General features: G+C 32.6%; 3 protein-coding genes across 6 annotated transcripts in view; 1 reads left to right on the top strand and 2 right to left on the bottom strand.

Annotated features, from left to right (window-relative positions):
* LOC146942815 (serpin-ZX-like) overlaps positions 1-5,284 on the bottom strand; it is a 34,824-nt gene extending 29,540 nt beyond the window's left edge. Inside the window, exons 1-4 of the mRNA XM_085756904.1 lie at positions 4,924-5,284; positions 4,639-4,823; positions 4,392-4,545; positions 4,206-4,290 (exon numbers count right to left, since the gene is read on the bottom strand). Of these exons, the coding sequence (XP_085613030.1) occupies positions 4,206-4,290; positions 4,392-4,545; positions 4,639-4,823; positions 4,924-5,237 (738 nt within the window). The 5' untranslated portion in view covers positions 5,238-5,284. The remainder of the gene's footprint in view (positions 1-4,205; positions 4,291-4,391; positions 4,546-4,638; positions 4,824-4,923) is intronic.
* A 2,852-nt stretch (positions 5,285-8,136) lies between these two features.
* Positions 8,137-11,145, top strand: LOC146942814 (phosphoenolpyruvate carboxykinase (ATP) 2-like). Of its 2 annotated transcripts, XM_085756899.1 has the most exons (8): positions 8,137-8,691; positions 8,816-9,114; positions 9,206-9,379; positions 9,467-9,532; positions 9,854-10,032; positions 10,160-10,329; positions 10,412-10,580; positions 10,672-11,145. In XM_085756899.1, the coding sequence occupies exons 1-8, from the start codon at positions 8,681-8,683 to the stop codon at positions 10,813-10,815; spliced, it is 1,212 nt and encodes a 403-aa protein (XP_085613025.1). In that variant the 5' UTR covers positions 8,137-8,680; the 3' UTR covers positions 10,816-11,145. The 2 variants fall into 2 exon arrangements, with proteins under 2 accessions (XP_085613025.1, XP_085613024.1); XM_085756898.1 differs by having other exon boundaries at positions 8,551-8,691; positions 9,206-9,532.
* Positions 11,146-11,286: 141 nt separating this feature from the next.
* Positions 11,287-15,276, bottom strand: LOC146942813 (ubiquitin-fold modifier-conjugating enzyme). 3 transcript variants are annotated; one of them, XM_085756900.1, is made up of 4 exons: positions 15,140-15,276; positions 14,426-14,778; positions 14,278-14,339; positions 11,287-11,681 (listed from the first exon to the last, which is right to left on the bottom strand). In XM_085756900.1, the coding sequence occupies exons 2-4, from the start codon at positions 14,756-14,758 to the stop codon at positions 11,552-11,554; spliced, it is 525 nt and encodes a 174-aa protein (XP_085613026.1). In that variant the 5' UTR covers positions 14,759-14,778; positions 15,140-15,276; the 3' UTR covers positions 11,287-11,551. The 3 variants fall into 3 exon arrangements, with proteins under 3 accessions (XP_085613026.1, XP_085613027.1, XP_085613028.1); XM_085756901.1 differs by having other exon boundaries at positions 14,426-14,772; positions 15,140-15,275; XM_085756902.1 differs by having other exon boundaries at positions 15,090-15,174.
* Between the last annotated feature and the right edge of the window lie 1,990 nt (positions 15,277-17,266).

The following is a 17,266-nucleotide window of genomic DNA, read 5'->3' as shown; positions in this document are numbered from 1 at the left end:
CAAATCGCAATTTGGAATAAATGCTATGCTTGGATCTCAACTATGAAATTTGTAAAAGTACAAGCTTCAAATAGTTGTTGTTTCTATTACAGATGTCAAATATATATGATTTGGATTGTTTAGCTCATAACTGAGCGAAACCATATGTCTCTTGCGTTGCGGATTCCATTGATCCCGTCTGAGGTGAAATTGGTTTAATCTTGCGAGCAATGAATACTTGATCTCACCAATAATCCAAATGTATACTGTTACACTTCAATTTCTTTTCGATGGAAGATCGAAAGTGGAAATTGAAAGAAGTGTAACCTACCAACATAGGAAAGAGTTCCTTATCTACTAGAATAGTATCATGCCCAGGGTGTGCTTGATGCTAACACTTGATCAATATATATTGAGTTAATATTTGATTGGCTTTTAGTGCTAGTGGGAGATTGTTGGAGTAAGCCCTAATATCCAATCAATATTGATTGGGTTTGGCTTTGTATCATGATATTGATATAAATATATATTGTGAATATATATAATAATAAGGCATTTCTTTATTGATTTTGTTATGTTTCAAAATAATAAAGTCCCTAGAATAGATAGTTCATGTAATGGAATATTAAGTGTGACTTAATCATGAGATTACATTACGTAAAGAACGCTATTCTTAAACATATCCATAGTCAAGCTTTAATATGAATTGGGATAATAATAAAGCATAAAGACTATTATGTATGTAGACTGATGACCGCATCTCATGGGTCATTGATATTGAGATATTAAGTCTATACATAGGTATAAATATTAGGGGTAATATTTATACTGGATTGACCCACCGTGAGAATACTACATAGTATGTTATGAAAATGTCATAAGATATTCTCACAATGATAATAATGTATATCGCTCTTAGACCTGAAACCACTATGATCCCTAGATGTGGACTCAAGTGCTTTGTTGCCATTCTAACGTTGTCTGTAAAAGGATAACCATAACGTTGGTTGATGGGTACTTGATGAATCATGCTGAGGGACATGAGTGTCCTAGATGGGATTTGTCCCTCCTCATAAACAGGAGATATATCTTTAGGCCTCTTGATGAAATATGACTGTAAAATTGCATGGCCATGCCGAACTAAGTCAATATAAGATATTGGACTTATTCGTTATTCAGTATATTTTGGAATCAAGAAATATAAATATTGATCTATACAAGGGTGACAATAACTATGCCTTGGGATCAATGAAGATATCGAGACAAAGGAGTAAATATACACATGAGTGTTATCATGGAAAGGTTTCGTCAGATCACTTGACATTCTTGTCACTTGGGTAGCAATGATGTGTTGCTAGATACCGCTCATTGTTTATAATATTAAATATTAGATTTAATATTATTGCCAACGTGACTAGAACCTATAGGGTCACACACAAAGAACAGTCAAAAGAGAAATATATAAGTATGACTTATATAAGGGGTGCGTTTAGTAAATAACGCTAATTAGTTAGCAAAATTACTAAACTCGTTGTTGGGCTTACTGAAGCCCAATAGTGACTTATGACTTGCAGAGCACACTAGAAGTTCTATAAATAGAACTCTGGTGCTGAAGTTTTAGGGAACACGTTTTGAAGCAACCCCTTTCTTCTCTGCACTTCCAATTCATTGGCTAGCACCGAGTTTTGGAGGAGCATTGTTCGTGTGGACTTACTAGAGGCTTTGCTGCTTTGCTTAGCTGTGATCGTGATTCAGAACAGAAACTATCGAGGTAACAATCGTATCACTGATTCATGTCAAATTCGTAATGATCCAAGGAAAGAAAATCGAAATTCTTCTTCTTCTTCTTCTTCTTCCGCTGTGTATGATATCTTTCGATTTTCCTTCAACGGGGGCGGGGCCGGGTGCGGGGGATGCTTACACCCCGCCCCGCACCCGCTTTTTAAAATTTTGTTTATTAAATTTTATAATCTTATTTCCATAAGCACCAACCTATTTTAATATATTATTACTCTTTATAAACACATTTATAATAATTATTTTGCTCTTTTGAAATAAGTTTATTAGATAGAAAATTATTAATATAATTATTGTGTTTTTGTTGTTATGAAAAAATGAAAAAATATGCATTTTTTAAATTTTTTATAAAAAATAAAGTTTTCGCGGGTGGGGGTTGGGGCGGGGCCGGGAGACCCGTCCCCATTGGGGGCGGGGTTGGGTGTTCAATTTTTACCCCCGATATGGTTTGGGGACGGGGGCGGGGGCAGGGACGGGGATACTCAAACCCGCCTCCGATCCGCCCCGTTGCGATGTCTAATATTTACATTAGACCATTGGTTTTGTAAAAAATAAAAACAAATAACAATCAGCGTTTCTGTAGCCCAAACTATATTTATACACACCCGTAAAAAATTAACGGGTTCATTCACAGACTAGGTGTATACATCTGACACTGACTATGATATAAAAAAATATTTTTTTTTAGTTTTTATGATTAATAAAATACATTATGTCAACAAATAATAATATACAGTACGTCAGTGTATTTTTGCAAAAATATTACATATGCTAAGTTTAACAATTAGTACATCTTATACTACAAATAATTAGTACTCCCTCCATTCCTTTTCTTTTGATGTTTTAGAGCTTAAACTTTATTCCAAAACTTTTGATGTTTTAGAATTTTTAATACTTTTTATCCAATTTTACCCTTGTTGAAAAACACACTTTGAAAATTGGAAGTTTAAATAATAAATGCAATTTGTGTGGTGAGTTTCAATAATTAAGGAGATTAGAATTTTGAGGAAAAAAAATCAAGGAGTAAGTAAGGGTATTTTAGTATAAACCATACAATTATTCCTATAATTTAATGATTCCTTAATATTTGTGCAATCACCTAAAACATCAAAAGAAAAGGAATAGAGGGAGTATAAGTATAAACCCAAATACTTTAATCGTTATGTGCAATAATTAAAAAACTACTCCCTCCGGTCCTATATATAAGAAAAGATTCTTTTTCTAGGTACATTGAATAATTAATGCATCTCGTTTACAAAGAAGACTAGATACATTAATTATTAAATGTATCTAAAAAAAGAATCTTTTCTTATATATAGGACCGGAGGGAGTATTCATTAAAAAAGTTGAATATTTCGATTTTCGATGCATTGAATGCACAAGTTTTCATAAAAATTTACCATCTAAAATCTTTAAAAAGTACCCTTAAGACAATCATTAGCATTTCCCATTAAATTTTGATGGACTGAATCATAGTTCATCTACTTATTTTTTATAATTTAATAGAGTAAAAAAATCAATGGATCACATCATAGAAATCCACCTGATTTGTCAAAAAAAGAAAGAAATTCAACTGATTAATTTGGTTTGAGCATTGGAGTGTGTCTTTCTTAAGATCTCAATTTCATTCTCGTCTATACTAATTTTGATGGGCTAGTTAATTTGGCTTCTTGAAAAAGAAAAACCTACCAATTGCAACTACATGCCACTCTCGTATTATTCAAATTTTTAATTAAAATATAATTTAACTATAATATTTTAAATATTATCTAACTATAATAATTAAATAAAATGATCCACTAAATTAACTTGATTTGATGGTGTGTTGGTTTGAGACTTTGGAGTGTATGCTCTCAATGTTTAACTTTCTTTCTCGACGGCAATTTGGGTTGATTAATTAATTTGACTTCTTCAAAAATAAAAATCCACCCCAATTGCACTACCAACCACTCTTGTATTATTCAATTTTTTAATAAAAATATAATTTAAACTAGAATATTTTAAATATAATCTAACTATAATAATTAAATAAAATAATCCATGTTTCTTTTACTTTCTGAAATTATAAAAAAAATTACAAATTTAATGGATGGATCGGAATCGGGTATCTATAATGGGTATGGATAAATTGAAATTTGAAGACATGTCACTCTCAAACGCCCATGCATTGGTAGGTACTTCCTTCTTATCTCAAGCTATCTGATTACTCACGGACACGTTGATCCATAAAGTCCACTTTATTATCATTATTGGAGAAGAAGAAGATCTTAATTAGTCACGTAATTACTCATAGAATCATCATGTTCCCGTGATCACCGTTATAAGATAAGTACATTTAAGAAAGATCCCAAGATTAAGGCAGGCATAGATCCCGTTCTCTTACTTACTTGATTATGAAGAAAATAATTAATGTATCATTCATTTCTTACCTTTTCAAGAGAGTTCAAGTAATCAACTGCTCTTTCTCTGTTGACTAAGAAGGTATGCTCGTCCATTTCAATATTCGGTGAACCCCTGAATTGATCAACATTATAACATGCACAACAATTGGCTGTAATTTGAAGATAATATTATATAATGTTTTTTATTATTGAAGAAGATTAGGACACACTCACTTTCCCCACCAAAGATCATGTTGGGTTGTGTCATCCTTAACAACCCGTTTGTCACGTGGAGAACGTCCTGTCTTTGCTCCTGAAAGAGTGGCTAACGCACCCGTTACCGTTATGAATGAACCCTTTTCGTACTTTATAGCTTGCTCATACAGCTCTATATATAATTAATTTGAAGTAAGTATATACAAAACAAAAATATTACATGCAATGATCAGATTCAGAGATTATGAAGATGAGTATATAATACCAGCAGGGGAAAGGTTGTAGAGGACATGTGTGAATTTGAGTGCACTATCACTAACATCAAATGCTGCTGTTGAAATAAGAGGACTATGCTGGTGATGATCCACGTGTGCACTACTCCCTTTGCTGGCTGGGTCTCCTTTCACCACTTTAGGTCCTGTCTCCCTTGTCAACGACGCTAACGATTCACTGATCCATTATTAATTAAACACAAAATTAGTATCAATTAATTAAATTCATAGCATCGTACATGATATGTGTGTGTTAATGAAACTACGTACGTAGGTACCTGATGGATTGAAGTTGTTGTTTTTGGCGTTCCTCTTCAGAAATAGAGGCAAAGGGAGTTTGTGTTGTTGTTGTTGATGATCTGATAGGAGTTGACTTCTTCTTCTTCTGTAGAGAATGAAGCTCGTGAATTGTTTGGACTTTCACCGATGGGGTGCTGTCGTCGTGACATATCTCCGAAGAATCCATAGTTTTCTTGTGTGTTGGGATCATGGGTAGCCCACGACGCCCAATAACGTTGTTGTTGTTTTCACTGGTTGTTCCATTTCTGAAATCTGATCCATGCACCTCTTTTGTCGTCTCCTTGTCTGCCATTGAGTTGAGTTTGCCAAGAGTTGACAAAATAGAATGCAATTGCAACGATTATGGCCTTCCTTCCTTTTATATATGAGTTGTAGTACACGCTAGCTTCATTCATGTTTACCCTAGTTAAGATTACCATGGTTCAGATATAATATATTCTTATCTTATCTTAAAATCAATGACCACGTAGTCAGTCACTGACTCGTTCTATATTCAGGTCAATTCTATTTCTATTTTTCTTTTACCACATTCATCGTCAATACGTGACTTATTTCATTAAGAATAAGAATCATCATCATTAAAGGGGTAGAAATTTAAGGGTTTTATTATCCAAATCGATCAAATTAAAAACAACCATTAAAACAATGGAAAACCAACAAAATTATTATTCGATATATTTAAACGTTGATACTTTTTAATAACTAGTATAGTGACCCGTGCCAAGCACGGGAAATAAAAAACTTTTTTGATCAAATGTATAGATTTTATATTATGTTATCTTAAAGTTATAAATGTGGTTATAATTCAAATTTGATATGGAAAAAAATATCATCTTAATTTTGTTAATTTTGTATATATTTTGAAATATCTAAACATTATAAGTATCTTTAAAAGATGCCCTTAGGACACTTCTTAGTAAAACCCAAATTTAATTTGCAAAGGGAATGGATTAGATGGATAAATAATTGGATGAATGATGAACTATTTGACTCAATTGCCGCCCCTATAGTACTCTTTAGGCTATGTTTGGATTGATGGGATGCGATGGAGTGGGATGGAATGGAATAGTAAATAATTATGTTCCATTGTTTGGGTTTGCAAAAACTAAATGGAATGGTATGGTATATAATGGAATGCGTAATGATATTTTGACATCCATTTGATGACAACTTTGTTGACAACCTTGTTTTTCTCACTTCTTATTGGTCAAAAACAATGGAGAGAGAAAAAGGAAGAGAGAGGATAACAACATCATGTGAGTAAGAAAGAGAAAGTTGTCCAAAAGTTGTCAAAAAGTGGTTGTCAAAATATCATTTCTCTAATGGAATCCATTCCATCTTATTCCATCAAATCCTCCACTTTTCATTTCATCCAATTTGGGGTGTATCCCATGGAATGAAATTTTATAATTAGAATGTTACTCTTTTACCCTTAAATTTATATTGTTAGCTCTTCTTCTCCAATTCATTTTTTCCTGTCGTTCTTCTTCTACTCAGTGTTTCCAATAATGTTTTCATCACACTGTTCACATGTTATTTTTTTGTTAGCGTGTTTTATTTTTTTGCCAAGCTTACTTTTTTGTTTCCTTGAAACTTTGTGATGTTTATGTTAGAGAAATGATATTTTGACAACCACTTTTTGACAACTTTTGAACAACTTTCTCTCTCATACTCACATGATGTTGTTATCCTCTCTCTTCCTTTTTCTCTCTCCATTGTTTTTGACCAATAAGAAGTGAGAAAAACAAGGTTGTCACCAAAGTTGTCATCAAATGGATGTCAAAATATCATTACTCTTTATGTTATCTTCTACGTATAGTTTGCTCTGCCTTATTTCTTGCGTTTTTTTGTGTGCTTTTTCAATATTAAAAAAGGGATCCTGTCCCATTTTCTTGCACTAGTTTTTTTGTGTATTAATTAGTTGGAATTTTTTTGAGGAAATTAGATTTTAGTGATAATATATTTGACATGATAATAGTGTTTTTAAGAAAAGGGTAAAAGTGGAATTAAAAAGTTATAATTTTTTCCTTTTCATCCACTTTCCAAACAATGAAATGGAATCTTTGTTCCATTCCGCTCCATTCCATTTCCATTGTGTTCAATTCCGCTCCGTTATGTTCCATCAAGTATTTTGTAGGTAAAATTAATTTACTTTAAAATAATTAAATATAAAGATAATTTATATATATACTCTTTATTTCGTGGTCTGTTAGAAAATTTAAATGAACTTATAATTTTTTTATCAGTTCATGAGTTTGATTGATCAAAATAAAAGTGTTAGGTAATCAAGTTTATTTACTAGTTTCTTTCAAAAAAAATTATTTACTAGTTTATTGATTTTTTTTAAACTCAAGTGTAATGTTTTTTTTTCTTTGTGGTGGTTGGGTTTCCTTGCATATATTATGCATTGTCCTTACCAACTGAACTAAGCTCACGAGGACCTCAAATGTAATGTTTAAACCTATATGAGAGTACTAGGAAAAAAAATGAATCAAAATCGCATTGGAAATTTAGAGACGGAAAAATATAATAGTCAGATTTTTTTTTGGTGGTGATATAATAGTCATATCTAATATCGCTAATTTAGTGTTACAAACATCAAATTTAAAGACCTACTTTAATTTTTCAGTATCTATTTCAGTCATTATAAATAATTTTCTGGTATTATACATAACTTATTATTTTTATCTTAATTTATTTCTTACTTTTTAATCAAACTTTTACTCTGCCCACTTTTAAATTAAAATTGAGGTTTTTTTTTGAGGGGGTGTGAAATTGAGGCTTTTAATCACTTCTTTTCTGGTGGTGTTTACCAAAAAAAAATTGGTGGTGTTTTAATCACTTCTTTAACATCATTGTATAATACCTCGTATATTTTTTATTGATAAAACATAATTAAGTTTATTTATATTAAAAAAACATATAACATTAATTCATTATTTATTTTTAACTCATTTAATTTAAAAAAAATGAAAATAAACTTAATATTTATTAAGGACAAGAAATATTATTATTTTTTTGAACAAACAGGACAAGAAATATTTTAATATTAATAGTAATAAGTATTTTAAAATAAACATTAATTTATATGCAAAATAATGTTAGTTATATCATTTATATTATTTATTTATCAATTCGTTCAACTATTAGTTTTTAAAATAAATACGGGGAAGGAAAAATTATTACAAACTAAAATGACGAGTAAGACTTATCGACATGAATGCAAGTGTAACTACATGTTACTGTAAGACTTAAGATTTGGGGCCAATTTGCTATGTCGGAAAGTCCCACGACAGAGTAATAGAGTGAAAGTGTTCAAAGATCGCACTTCGTTTAGAGAAACATTTAACTACTATTTAAGTAGAGAGTAAAGGACCACAACACGAGAGAATACGCCTAGAGATGATTTATTTCCTACATTTAGCAAAAATACTAGTGAATGGAAGAGTTGCATTGTGTAAAGACCGTAGTAATACAATACCAAAGTTTTATTTTATTTTTATTTAGTGATGTTTATGTCATTTCATCGTACACTATTTCATTTTCTCTAAATTTTTACACAATCACACATAAGGAAGAAAATAACCAATAGCAACAATGACTAGTTTCCCTTGTTTCTGACTCTGTTAATTGATCTAAATTCAGGTTTATGTGAATGATCAATTTCTGAATTGGGATCCAGAACACAGAATCAAAGTCCGAATAGTATCTGCAAGAGCTTATCATTCTCTATTTATGTACAATATGTGAGTACTAATGCAATCACCTATCTTTTTCACACACACAAATATTTTAAGCATTACCAAATAATTCTTTGCAACCTTAAAAACTAGATTTAGCATGCACAACTATACGACAAATTTTTTACAGGTGCATCCGACCAACACCTGAAGAGTTGGAGGAATTTGGTACCCCGGATTTCACTATATACAATGCAGGACAGTTCCCTTGTAATCGTTTTACTCACTACATGACTTCATCAACTAGCATAGACGTGAATCTTACAAGAAAGGAAATGGTCATCCTTGGCACACAATATGCTGGAGAAATGAAGAAAGGTCTCTTTAGTTTAATGCACTACCTCATGCCGAAGCGCAATATTCTCTCCCTGCATTCTGGATGTAATATGGGCAAAAATGGCGATGTTGCGCTCTTTTTTGGATTATCAGGTGAAGTTTCATGACTAACTACCTTTTATCAGATGATGTTTGTGTGTAGCATTGAGTTTCTATTAATCTTGTTAATTTTGTGATCTCTTAGGTACTGGAAAGACTACTCTTTCTACCGATCATAACCGTTATTTGATTGGAGATGATGAGCTTTGCTGGAGTGGAAATGGGGTGTCAAATATTGAAGGAGGTTGCTATGCAAAGTGTGTTGATCTTTCAAAGGATAAGGAACCAGATATCTGGAATGCCATCAAATTCGGGACAGGTAACAAACAATCTTCAATTAAATTTGACGAAATCTATGGTGTCCTCCCACCTGACAAACAATTATTTTGCTTGCATGTATTTGCAGTGCTCGAAAATGTTGTTTTTGATGAGCATACACGAGATGTAGATTTCTCAGACAAATCTGTAACAGGTAAGTATATTGACATAAATGTGTTCAAGCATGTTAAAGGATTTCAAAATGCAAAACTGAATCATATAGGAAGTGATATTTTAGATGGATTTGTACTAATGTTTTGTAAAACAACACATATTAGCTATGAATATGGTCAGCATAAAACTTAATGCGATAAAATTGCTAAAAGTATTGATTAACGCTGGCAGGATTACAATAAATTGGAAAATTATGAAATAACTACAGATTGAAATCATTGGTTATATTACTAATTTTATTATATAATTCAAGAATCGGGGATTAAGGCTTACTAATAGTTTGGAGCTTTTGATCATGCAGAGAATACTCGTGCGGCGTATCCTATAGAGTACATACCTAATGCTAGGATACCATGTGTTGCTCCCCATGCAAAGAATGTCATCCTTCTAGCTTGTGATGCATTTGGGGTGCTCCCCCCAGTAAGCAAGCTGAGCTTGGCCCAAACAATGTACCATTTTATCAGTGGCTATACAGCATTGGTATTTGTGATTCCTTTCATTTCTTTTTATGCCTTCTTATCATTGGCATCCTATAGTGGTTGAGAGGGCCTGTAAGATGCTATACTGCAGCACAAGTTTTTATAGTTAAATTTGACTTATGGCATAGGTTGCTGGGACAGAAGATGGTATAAAAGAGCCACAAGCCACATTTTCTGCTTGTTTCGGTGCAGCATTTATAATGATGCATCCTACCAAATATGCAACGATGTTGGCTGAGAAGATGCAGAAGCATGGAGCTACTGGATGGCTTGTCAATACTGGCTGGTCAGGAGGAAGGTGTGAACTCGAACAATGCAACTGCATATATGGTAGTTTTTTCCTCACTAAAACTAATTTTTTCTTCCCTGTAATCTGGCAGTTATGGATCAGGCAATCGGATCAAGTTAGCGTACACGAGGAAAATCATTGATGCCATTCATTCTGGCAGTCTCTTGAATGCGAAATACATTAAAACTGAAGTGTTCGGGCTTGAGATCCCAACAGCAATAGATGGAGTCCCATCTGAAATCTTGCACCCCATAAACACGGTTAGTTAATACTTAATAATATTCAGTACATAAGTTTTATACAATTATATCACAACCGTGAAGGTATGAACTGTACTTGCATGAACTGCAGTGGCTTGACAAGAAGGCTTACCAAGATACACTTCTGAAATTAGCTGGTCTATTCAAGAACAATTTTGATGGATTTGTGAGCTACAAGATAGGGAAAGATCAAAAGTTAACTGAAGAGATTGTCTCTGCTGGTCCTATATTCTGATTGGAGCACTTAAGCTGAAAGTGCTTTTCACCAGAACAAAAGATACAAGGCTTGGAGATTTATCTGTTTTAGAATCATCTCACTAATCACTTTCACTCTAAAGTCTTCACTGTTTTTGGTTGGCTTGAGCTTGACTATAAGACTATCCGTTTATTTTATTATTGTTTATGCTTTCATCCATCAATGTGTAAGTTTGTTTTTGCGCGCATGTATTACGATTGAGGTTCCCCCTCTTTAAACAAGGGTCCTTCATTTTGCGTTTCTTGGAATATTCCACCCTCTTGAAAAAGGATTATTCGTATAAGAATGTTTATAGTGAAATTTGGACCATGATGACCCATACTTCAGTTGCTTTAAAATTTGCCAACATGTATATAGTCTAAACAATTATAATCACTTTCAGTTCAGGTAAAGTTTCAATCATAATGAGACATACACGCATTATATTATCAAAATACCAAAAGATTAACCTTTTTCAGTCAAACACTTCATTGAAAATCAAGTTCAGATAAAAATCACTAGTAATTCACTATCCATATGTTGTATGCAATATATAATAATTTGTCAATGCTTTTACGGATCTCAAGACTTCAACGTCTGCAGCTAAATGTGTGTAAGTTACAAGAAAGATCCTGTAAAAACGCAGTCAAACCGCTCATTTATTTCCATTTGACAGATTTGATAACTATAAAAAGCCTGAGTTCTACTTTTACAGCTTTAATCAGACATTGATTAACTAAGATTCAGCTGATGTGGTTGCATCGTCTTTGTGCTTGATCATACCAGAATCCACAAGAATGGGAACCTCCGCTGCAAGCCACGGGGCAAGACCCAAGCAAAGTGCATGTGCTATACCAAATCTAGGGCTGTAAAAGAAAGCAAGAAAGCAAAGGATACAAAAAAGTTAGACTGATCTATACATGATTTATACACTATCAAAAGTTTAATATCACTAAACAATAACATCATATAGAGAAATTAGTGCAACATATACACACTGTACATAGAGATTTATCATAACACTACTGCAATAACTAAAGTGCAAATAAAACTTGGGTAAGTTAGCTTCTTGATTATATTGTGAGATCATATATTAGACTCTACATGTTTGGATACAAAGCTGTCTCTTTCATATTTTAAGGAAGCTCCATTCCATCACAACTATAGCCACTAAAAATATAATTTAAACTCGTCATATTCCTATTATTATAATCGAGAAACTGACAGGTTTAGTGAGAATTATGGATTGCCTCAATAATTCCCAAATGGATGGAAAGTTGGAAATGGACTATATGGTGTTGGTTTCATCTACGTCTATGGATTCATGAAGTGGGTAATTTAGTTCTCTCTTCTTTTTTTTCTCCAGGTTTCAAACTCCCTTAAGGTGTCAAGACCCCTTTGCGTGTACAATTCTCAAGCTCACATGGTTTGTGGTTTCAGCACCCATGCTTTTTAGGAATATTTGTAGCAAAAAGGTATCATATCTCAGTGTTCATGTCCCTATATATATGTGTCATCATAGAACACAAAAGTTGCCGTTTATGTATGCCTCTGGCTCTCCCCATTTCAGGGTTGAAGCTCTGTCCACAAGTGTCTGTCATCAATGCCCAGTCTAAGTGTGATTTTTCCGGGTTATAGTACCAATCATAAAGGCTTCTTGTGTTAGGATACCACCTCTCGTCGATTACGTATCTCCAGGAATTTTTTTTCTTTTATCAATAACACTTGTTTCCCATGTTCTAAACCTTCCTCTGATGGTTATGTTACATTTGACCTGATTTAAACCGTTTTAGGGAAGGAGGGTCATGAGAAAAATCTTAACGTTGATACACAATTTTGCTTTGTCCTTGACCCTGCACTAGCACCCTTGTCGTGACCCTCACATGGGAGTCTCACCCGCCTGATATGTATGAATTTGGGCACATATATTGCCACTTGTTATTCACTGGCAGTTAAAAATGTTTGTTGGGTCACATCACAGAAGTGAACTGCATGCCCTTCCAGAAAATTTCACTTGGGACATTGTTCCTCAGCATCCAATTGTTAGACTCATTAGGGTGAAATGAGTCTATTTGGTGAAGTTGAATTCTGATAGTACTTTCAATGGTCACACTGGGTAACTAAACAGAAGTTTGGTGACAAGACGTCTGCACCCTTCGCAAAAATGACTAGTATTAGGACCATTCCAGCTATAGCTGCTTGTCATGGCAGTTCACTTACTCAAATATTGGATGTGAAAATTCACATTACCATCAAGGGATTGTGTTGTAAGATAGTGAGTATAATCAAATTTTGATCCTTTACTCTTAGGAATTTGGGTCTTGAGGGATCAATTAAGTTTTGATTCTTTAGTCGTGAATCGTGATGAAACTTAAATACAAAAATTCTCAGTAGTTAGAATTCAGCAAAACAGTAAGAGGTGTTGTAAAATCTTCCATACCCATCACAAAGTTAACATCGTTTGATCACCTAAAAAAATTATTTCATTCAATTCAGCAAAACAGTAAGAGGTGTTGTAAAATCTTACATACCCATCACAAAGTTAACATCATTTGATTACCTAGAGTTATTTCATTCAATTCAAACAAATCTCATACCAAGCACAAGGTTCTATTTCCACTTGGGCCTGTTTGGATTGACTTATTTGAGCTTATCTATTAGCATAAACACTTGTGAGGCTATTTGGAAGAGCTTCTGAAAACCAATGTTGTTAAATAGCGGCACTATAGCGTTATTGGCTGCATAGCAGAATTTGAACAAATCCCTATTGTTTGGGATACTCTATTTAATACAAAATACTGTGAAATAGCTGCTATAGCAGCAATGTAGCACTGTTGCGTAGCAAAATTTGAACAGGTTGGTATTTCCCGCGATCTGCGATTGACAACACTGATGGAAACAACTTATTTTATTTATGACATGTTCATAACCTTACGAAAGTAGCTTCAATTTATTTTATCTTTTGTTATAAAAATAACTTATCATAAGTGTTTATACCATAAACACTTATCCTAAGTGATTAATTAAGTTATTTATCCAGACATTGTTATAAAAATAACTTATCATAAGTGTTTATACCATAAACACTTATCCTAAGTGATTAATTAAGTTATTTATCCAGACATTGTCTTGTTCAAAGACTAACCAAGAGCAGTTTATAGTACAAGTGCTTATGTATAACTTTGCATAAGATATTTTTATAGCAAAAGATAAAATAATGTTTAATTGTTTTTCTATTATATGCTATAAGTTGTTTTTGTAAGCTGTATTTTATAATTTATGAAAGTGAGATGAAAAAAGCTTATGAAAATTGTCATGATCTGTTTTCATAAATTCTCTCAAAACAGTATCACTGAACTTATGCCAGTAAATAAGGTCAAATAAGTCAATCCAAACATGCCCCAATAATCCCTAAGAATCTAACAAAAATATAACAATGCTTTAAGGAGTAGAAAAAAGTACCAATTTTTGGCCCAGAGAGGCTTGAAATGAACAGTCAAGCATATCTTTCCACCCCTATACATCTGAAAATAAAACAAATGAAAAACGATGTTAATTAATTGATAATGAAAAAACGAAGATAAAATTGAAAATGAAAAGAGAAAATGACCTTTTGAGTCTTGCCATCCAATTGAGGGAGTTCAAGCTCGGGTGCAGTGGAAGGATAAGTGACAGGAACGTCGAATTGAAGATCAAATTCATACTTGAGAAGATTATAGACATACCAGCATTTACCAGTCCAACGTGTACCTTCAGGATTAGAGGCAGAGATACGAAACCAATCGTTGTCGTTGGATTTGTTCATCTGAGTGTAAGCAATAAGAGACTTGTACTCTTCCTTCAGCCTGGTCGTCCATGCCGATCCGTCTCGAGGACCTGCCTTTGTTGTTAGCAATGGGATCTGTGTTAGCGTCGACTTCGTGTTCGGGTCCCAACCTTCCATCTCTCTCTTCTCTTCTACAGCTTTTAACACACGCAGATCACTCACTCAGAATAACAACACATATTTTTATTTTTATTTTTTGACAAATCAATATATTTTGATATACTTAATGAGATAAATAATATAATTTTTAATTCCACCATCACAAGACGCTCAATTTGTTAAAATCACTCACAGCCAAAAAAGCCCCAATTTAAAAGTTATGAAACCCTAACTCCCAAGTTGGAGAAGATTGAAATATTTATTCGCAGCAATCAGAGAACATTAACTAGAATTGAAAAAGAACAAGAAGAATAAAAATATATTGAAAATTGAAATTGAAGATTCAAACCACAGAGCACGGTGGGGAATAGATGAGTGAAAACGAAGATCAAAACAAACCTGCAATGCGATATAGGGACGAGGCAACACTGTGTAATAAAATTGGACACTTCAAGTGTACAAGTACAGTTACTTCCTCCCTTCTACAGTTACCTACGTCAACCTTTTCTTTGCTGTCTTTCTAACACTAATTTTGTTGAGGGTTTTCGCTTTTCGTATTAAATATATTTTTTTTAATAAAAAAAACACTTTTAATTATTTTAATATGTGCATTATTACACGTGTTAGCCTTTTTTAAAACACATATCGATTTTTTATATTTGAAATAATTATAACACGTCAATAAAGTAGGCATTGTGGTAAAAAAAAAACGATAAATTAATTAAAAAAATTGTATAAATTTTTTTTTAGTGGTGTATGAAATAAAAAGTTACTTTGTGTTTGTTAACTTTTATATTTTTAAAAATTTCATTTTATTGATTATAAGAATCATGCTAAATATTACAATTATGAATGATAAAAAAAATTAAAAACTTAAATTTTAGTATAATTGTAAATGGAAGAAAATAATATTTTTACTCTTCAAAAAGCGACTCAGTTAACAAATGATTTAAATATCAATATACCCATACACTCTTATTTTCAAGTGTACAGTAAAATAATTCCAACGAAAAAACCAAAATTAGTCATAAAACTCAAATAGATCAATTTGAGTTTTTTTAACCGATACATATAAAATTGCCGAAATAGTTAAGCTAGACGTTGTAATTTGGGTGACACCCCACTAACTAGGGAGTTATTACGCAACACACGTGAAATTAGCGTAATAGAGGTTTCAGCGTTGTAGGTCACGTCATTTTAGCCAATAGACAATAATTACACTATAAATATTTTTTCGTACGTCATAATTAACACATTCAATCAATTAAACCAAAAAAACAATCATATCTCATTCTCTATCAAATAAGTTAAGGAATCCACATCTAGTAACATAGTTTATCCTTAATGTTGATTATTTAAAGCAAAGGGAATCACAACTAAAAAAACTTATTCAACATCGACAAATTTTAGCTTCTAACAACCGTCTTTGACAAAAAATAATGTCAATTAGATGCCTTACATTTTTTCAAAACAATAGAGACATATGAAAGGAATGAAGTGAAGAAAAAACAGTCTATTTTACTAAGGAAATAGATGAAAAAAATAGTACACTCGGTGAAAATAATTCATAACGACAATGCTTTCACTCAAATTGAAATAGTCCATTTTGATAACGAAACAGATGAAAAAAGCGAAGATTTGTCAAAGGAAGGAGCTGAAGAAGAAAGAAAAAGTTCGATGAGCAAAATGAAGTAACTTATCAAGTAAATGTGGTAGACATGTTTAAGAAGTCAATTAACCTCCCGTGGTTCTTTTGCTAGAATCACCTTTGATCCTACCCGTGTAAGTTATACGACTTAACAAATTGAACCCTTTCAAGGCTTTGAGATCTCAATGTGTTTTTTTTCATTTCGTTTTCTATTATGAGCAATAGCTTTGTGACAAATTTCAATTTAATGAGCACGTTTCTTATTTCACCAATACAAAAAAAATCATTGTGGTCCTATTTTTTATTCATCCTTATCGTCAAACAAACCTTCTACTTGCATCCTACCAGTTGTTTATGCCTTGTTTGAATCTATCGACTCAGTCCTCAACCATGACACAAGTTTGAATAAGGGAAAATCTTATTCAAACTGCTCATTTTGATTTCTCTCCTAAAGAGAATCGAGTTGAAAAAGACGTCGTAAAAACAAGGTAGGACATGAGAAATTTGCTTGTTGGCAACCAATTTTTCATAAACTTTTGTCGTGTGGTATAGCAAAACATCCTACCAAGACCATAAGTTTTATGAAATATAACATTTTTTTGCATTGACTTGGTATTCAAGTACCATCATTTAACTCTCTATCTTCAAGTACCGCCGTTTAATTCTTTTTCCTCAACAGGATGGTTTTTGTTACAGACGTAATGTAATTCTATCGTCACTTTCTTCGTGTCTTCGCGTTCTTCTCATATAAAATGGAAATTAAACAAAATATAGTTAATCGAAATTAAAATAAAAGGCTAACTTGTAAAATAAAATAAGACCATTAAAATAGGTATAAAACCATGTTACAAGTATTGTTTATCCACATGAAGTTTATG

This window comes from Medicago sativa, chromosome 3 (assembly GCF_051527215.1).
Source record: "Medicago sativa cultivar Bolivia chromosome 3, Bolivia_mono, whole genome shotgun sequence".
In the NCBI taxonomy this organism is placed as follows: Eukaryota; Viridiplantae; Streptophyta; class Magnoliopsida; order Fabales; family Fabaceae; genus Medicago; species Medicago sativa.
This window is presented reverse-complemented; position numbering and strand designations above follow the sequence as displayed.

What these genes read in the sequence shown, in the direction of transcription:
- LOC146942814 (XM_085756898.1), top strand. An exon ending in GCTCTTTTTTGGATTATCAG is followed by an intron (nt 9,115 to 9,205) that starts GTGAAGTTTCAT and finishes GTGATCTCTTAG; the next exon opens with GTACTGGAAAGACTACTCTT. An exon ending in TCTTGCACCCCATAAACACG is followed by an intron (nt 10,581 to 10,671) that starts GTTAGTTAATAC and finishes CATGAACTGCAG; the next exon opens with TGGCTTGACAAGAAGGCTTA.
- LOC146942813 (XM_085756900.1), bottom strand. Translation starts at nt 14,758, where the DNA reads ATGGAAGGTTGGGACCCGAACACGAAGTCGACGCTAACACAGATCCCA. An exon ending in TGGATGGCAAGACTCAAAAG is followed by an intron (nt 14,340 to 14,425) that starts GTCATTTTCTCT and finishes TTTTATTTTCAG; the next exon opens with ATGTATAGGGGTGGAAAGAT. An exon ending in CCTCTCTGGGCCAAAAATTG is followed by an intron (nt 11,682 to 14,277) that starts GTACTTTTTTCT and finishes TTTCTTTTACAG; the next exon opens with CCCTAGATTTGGTATAGCAC.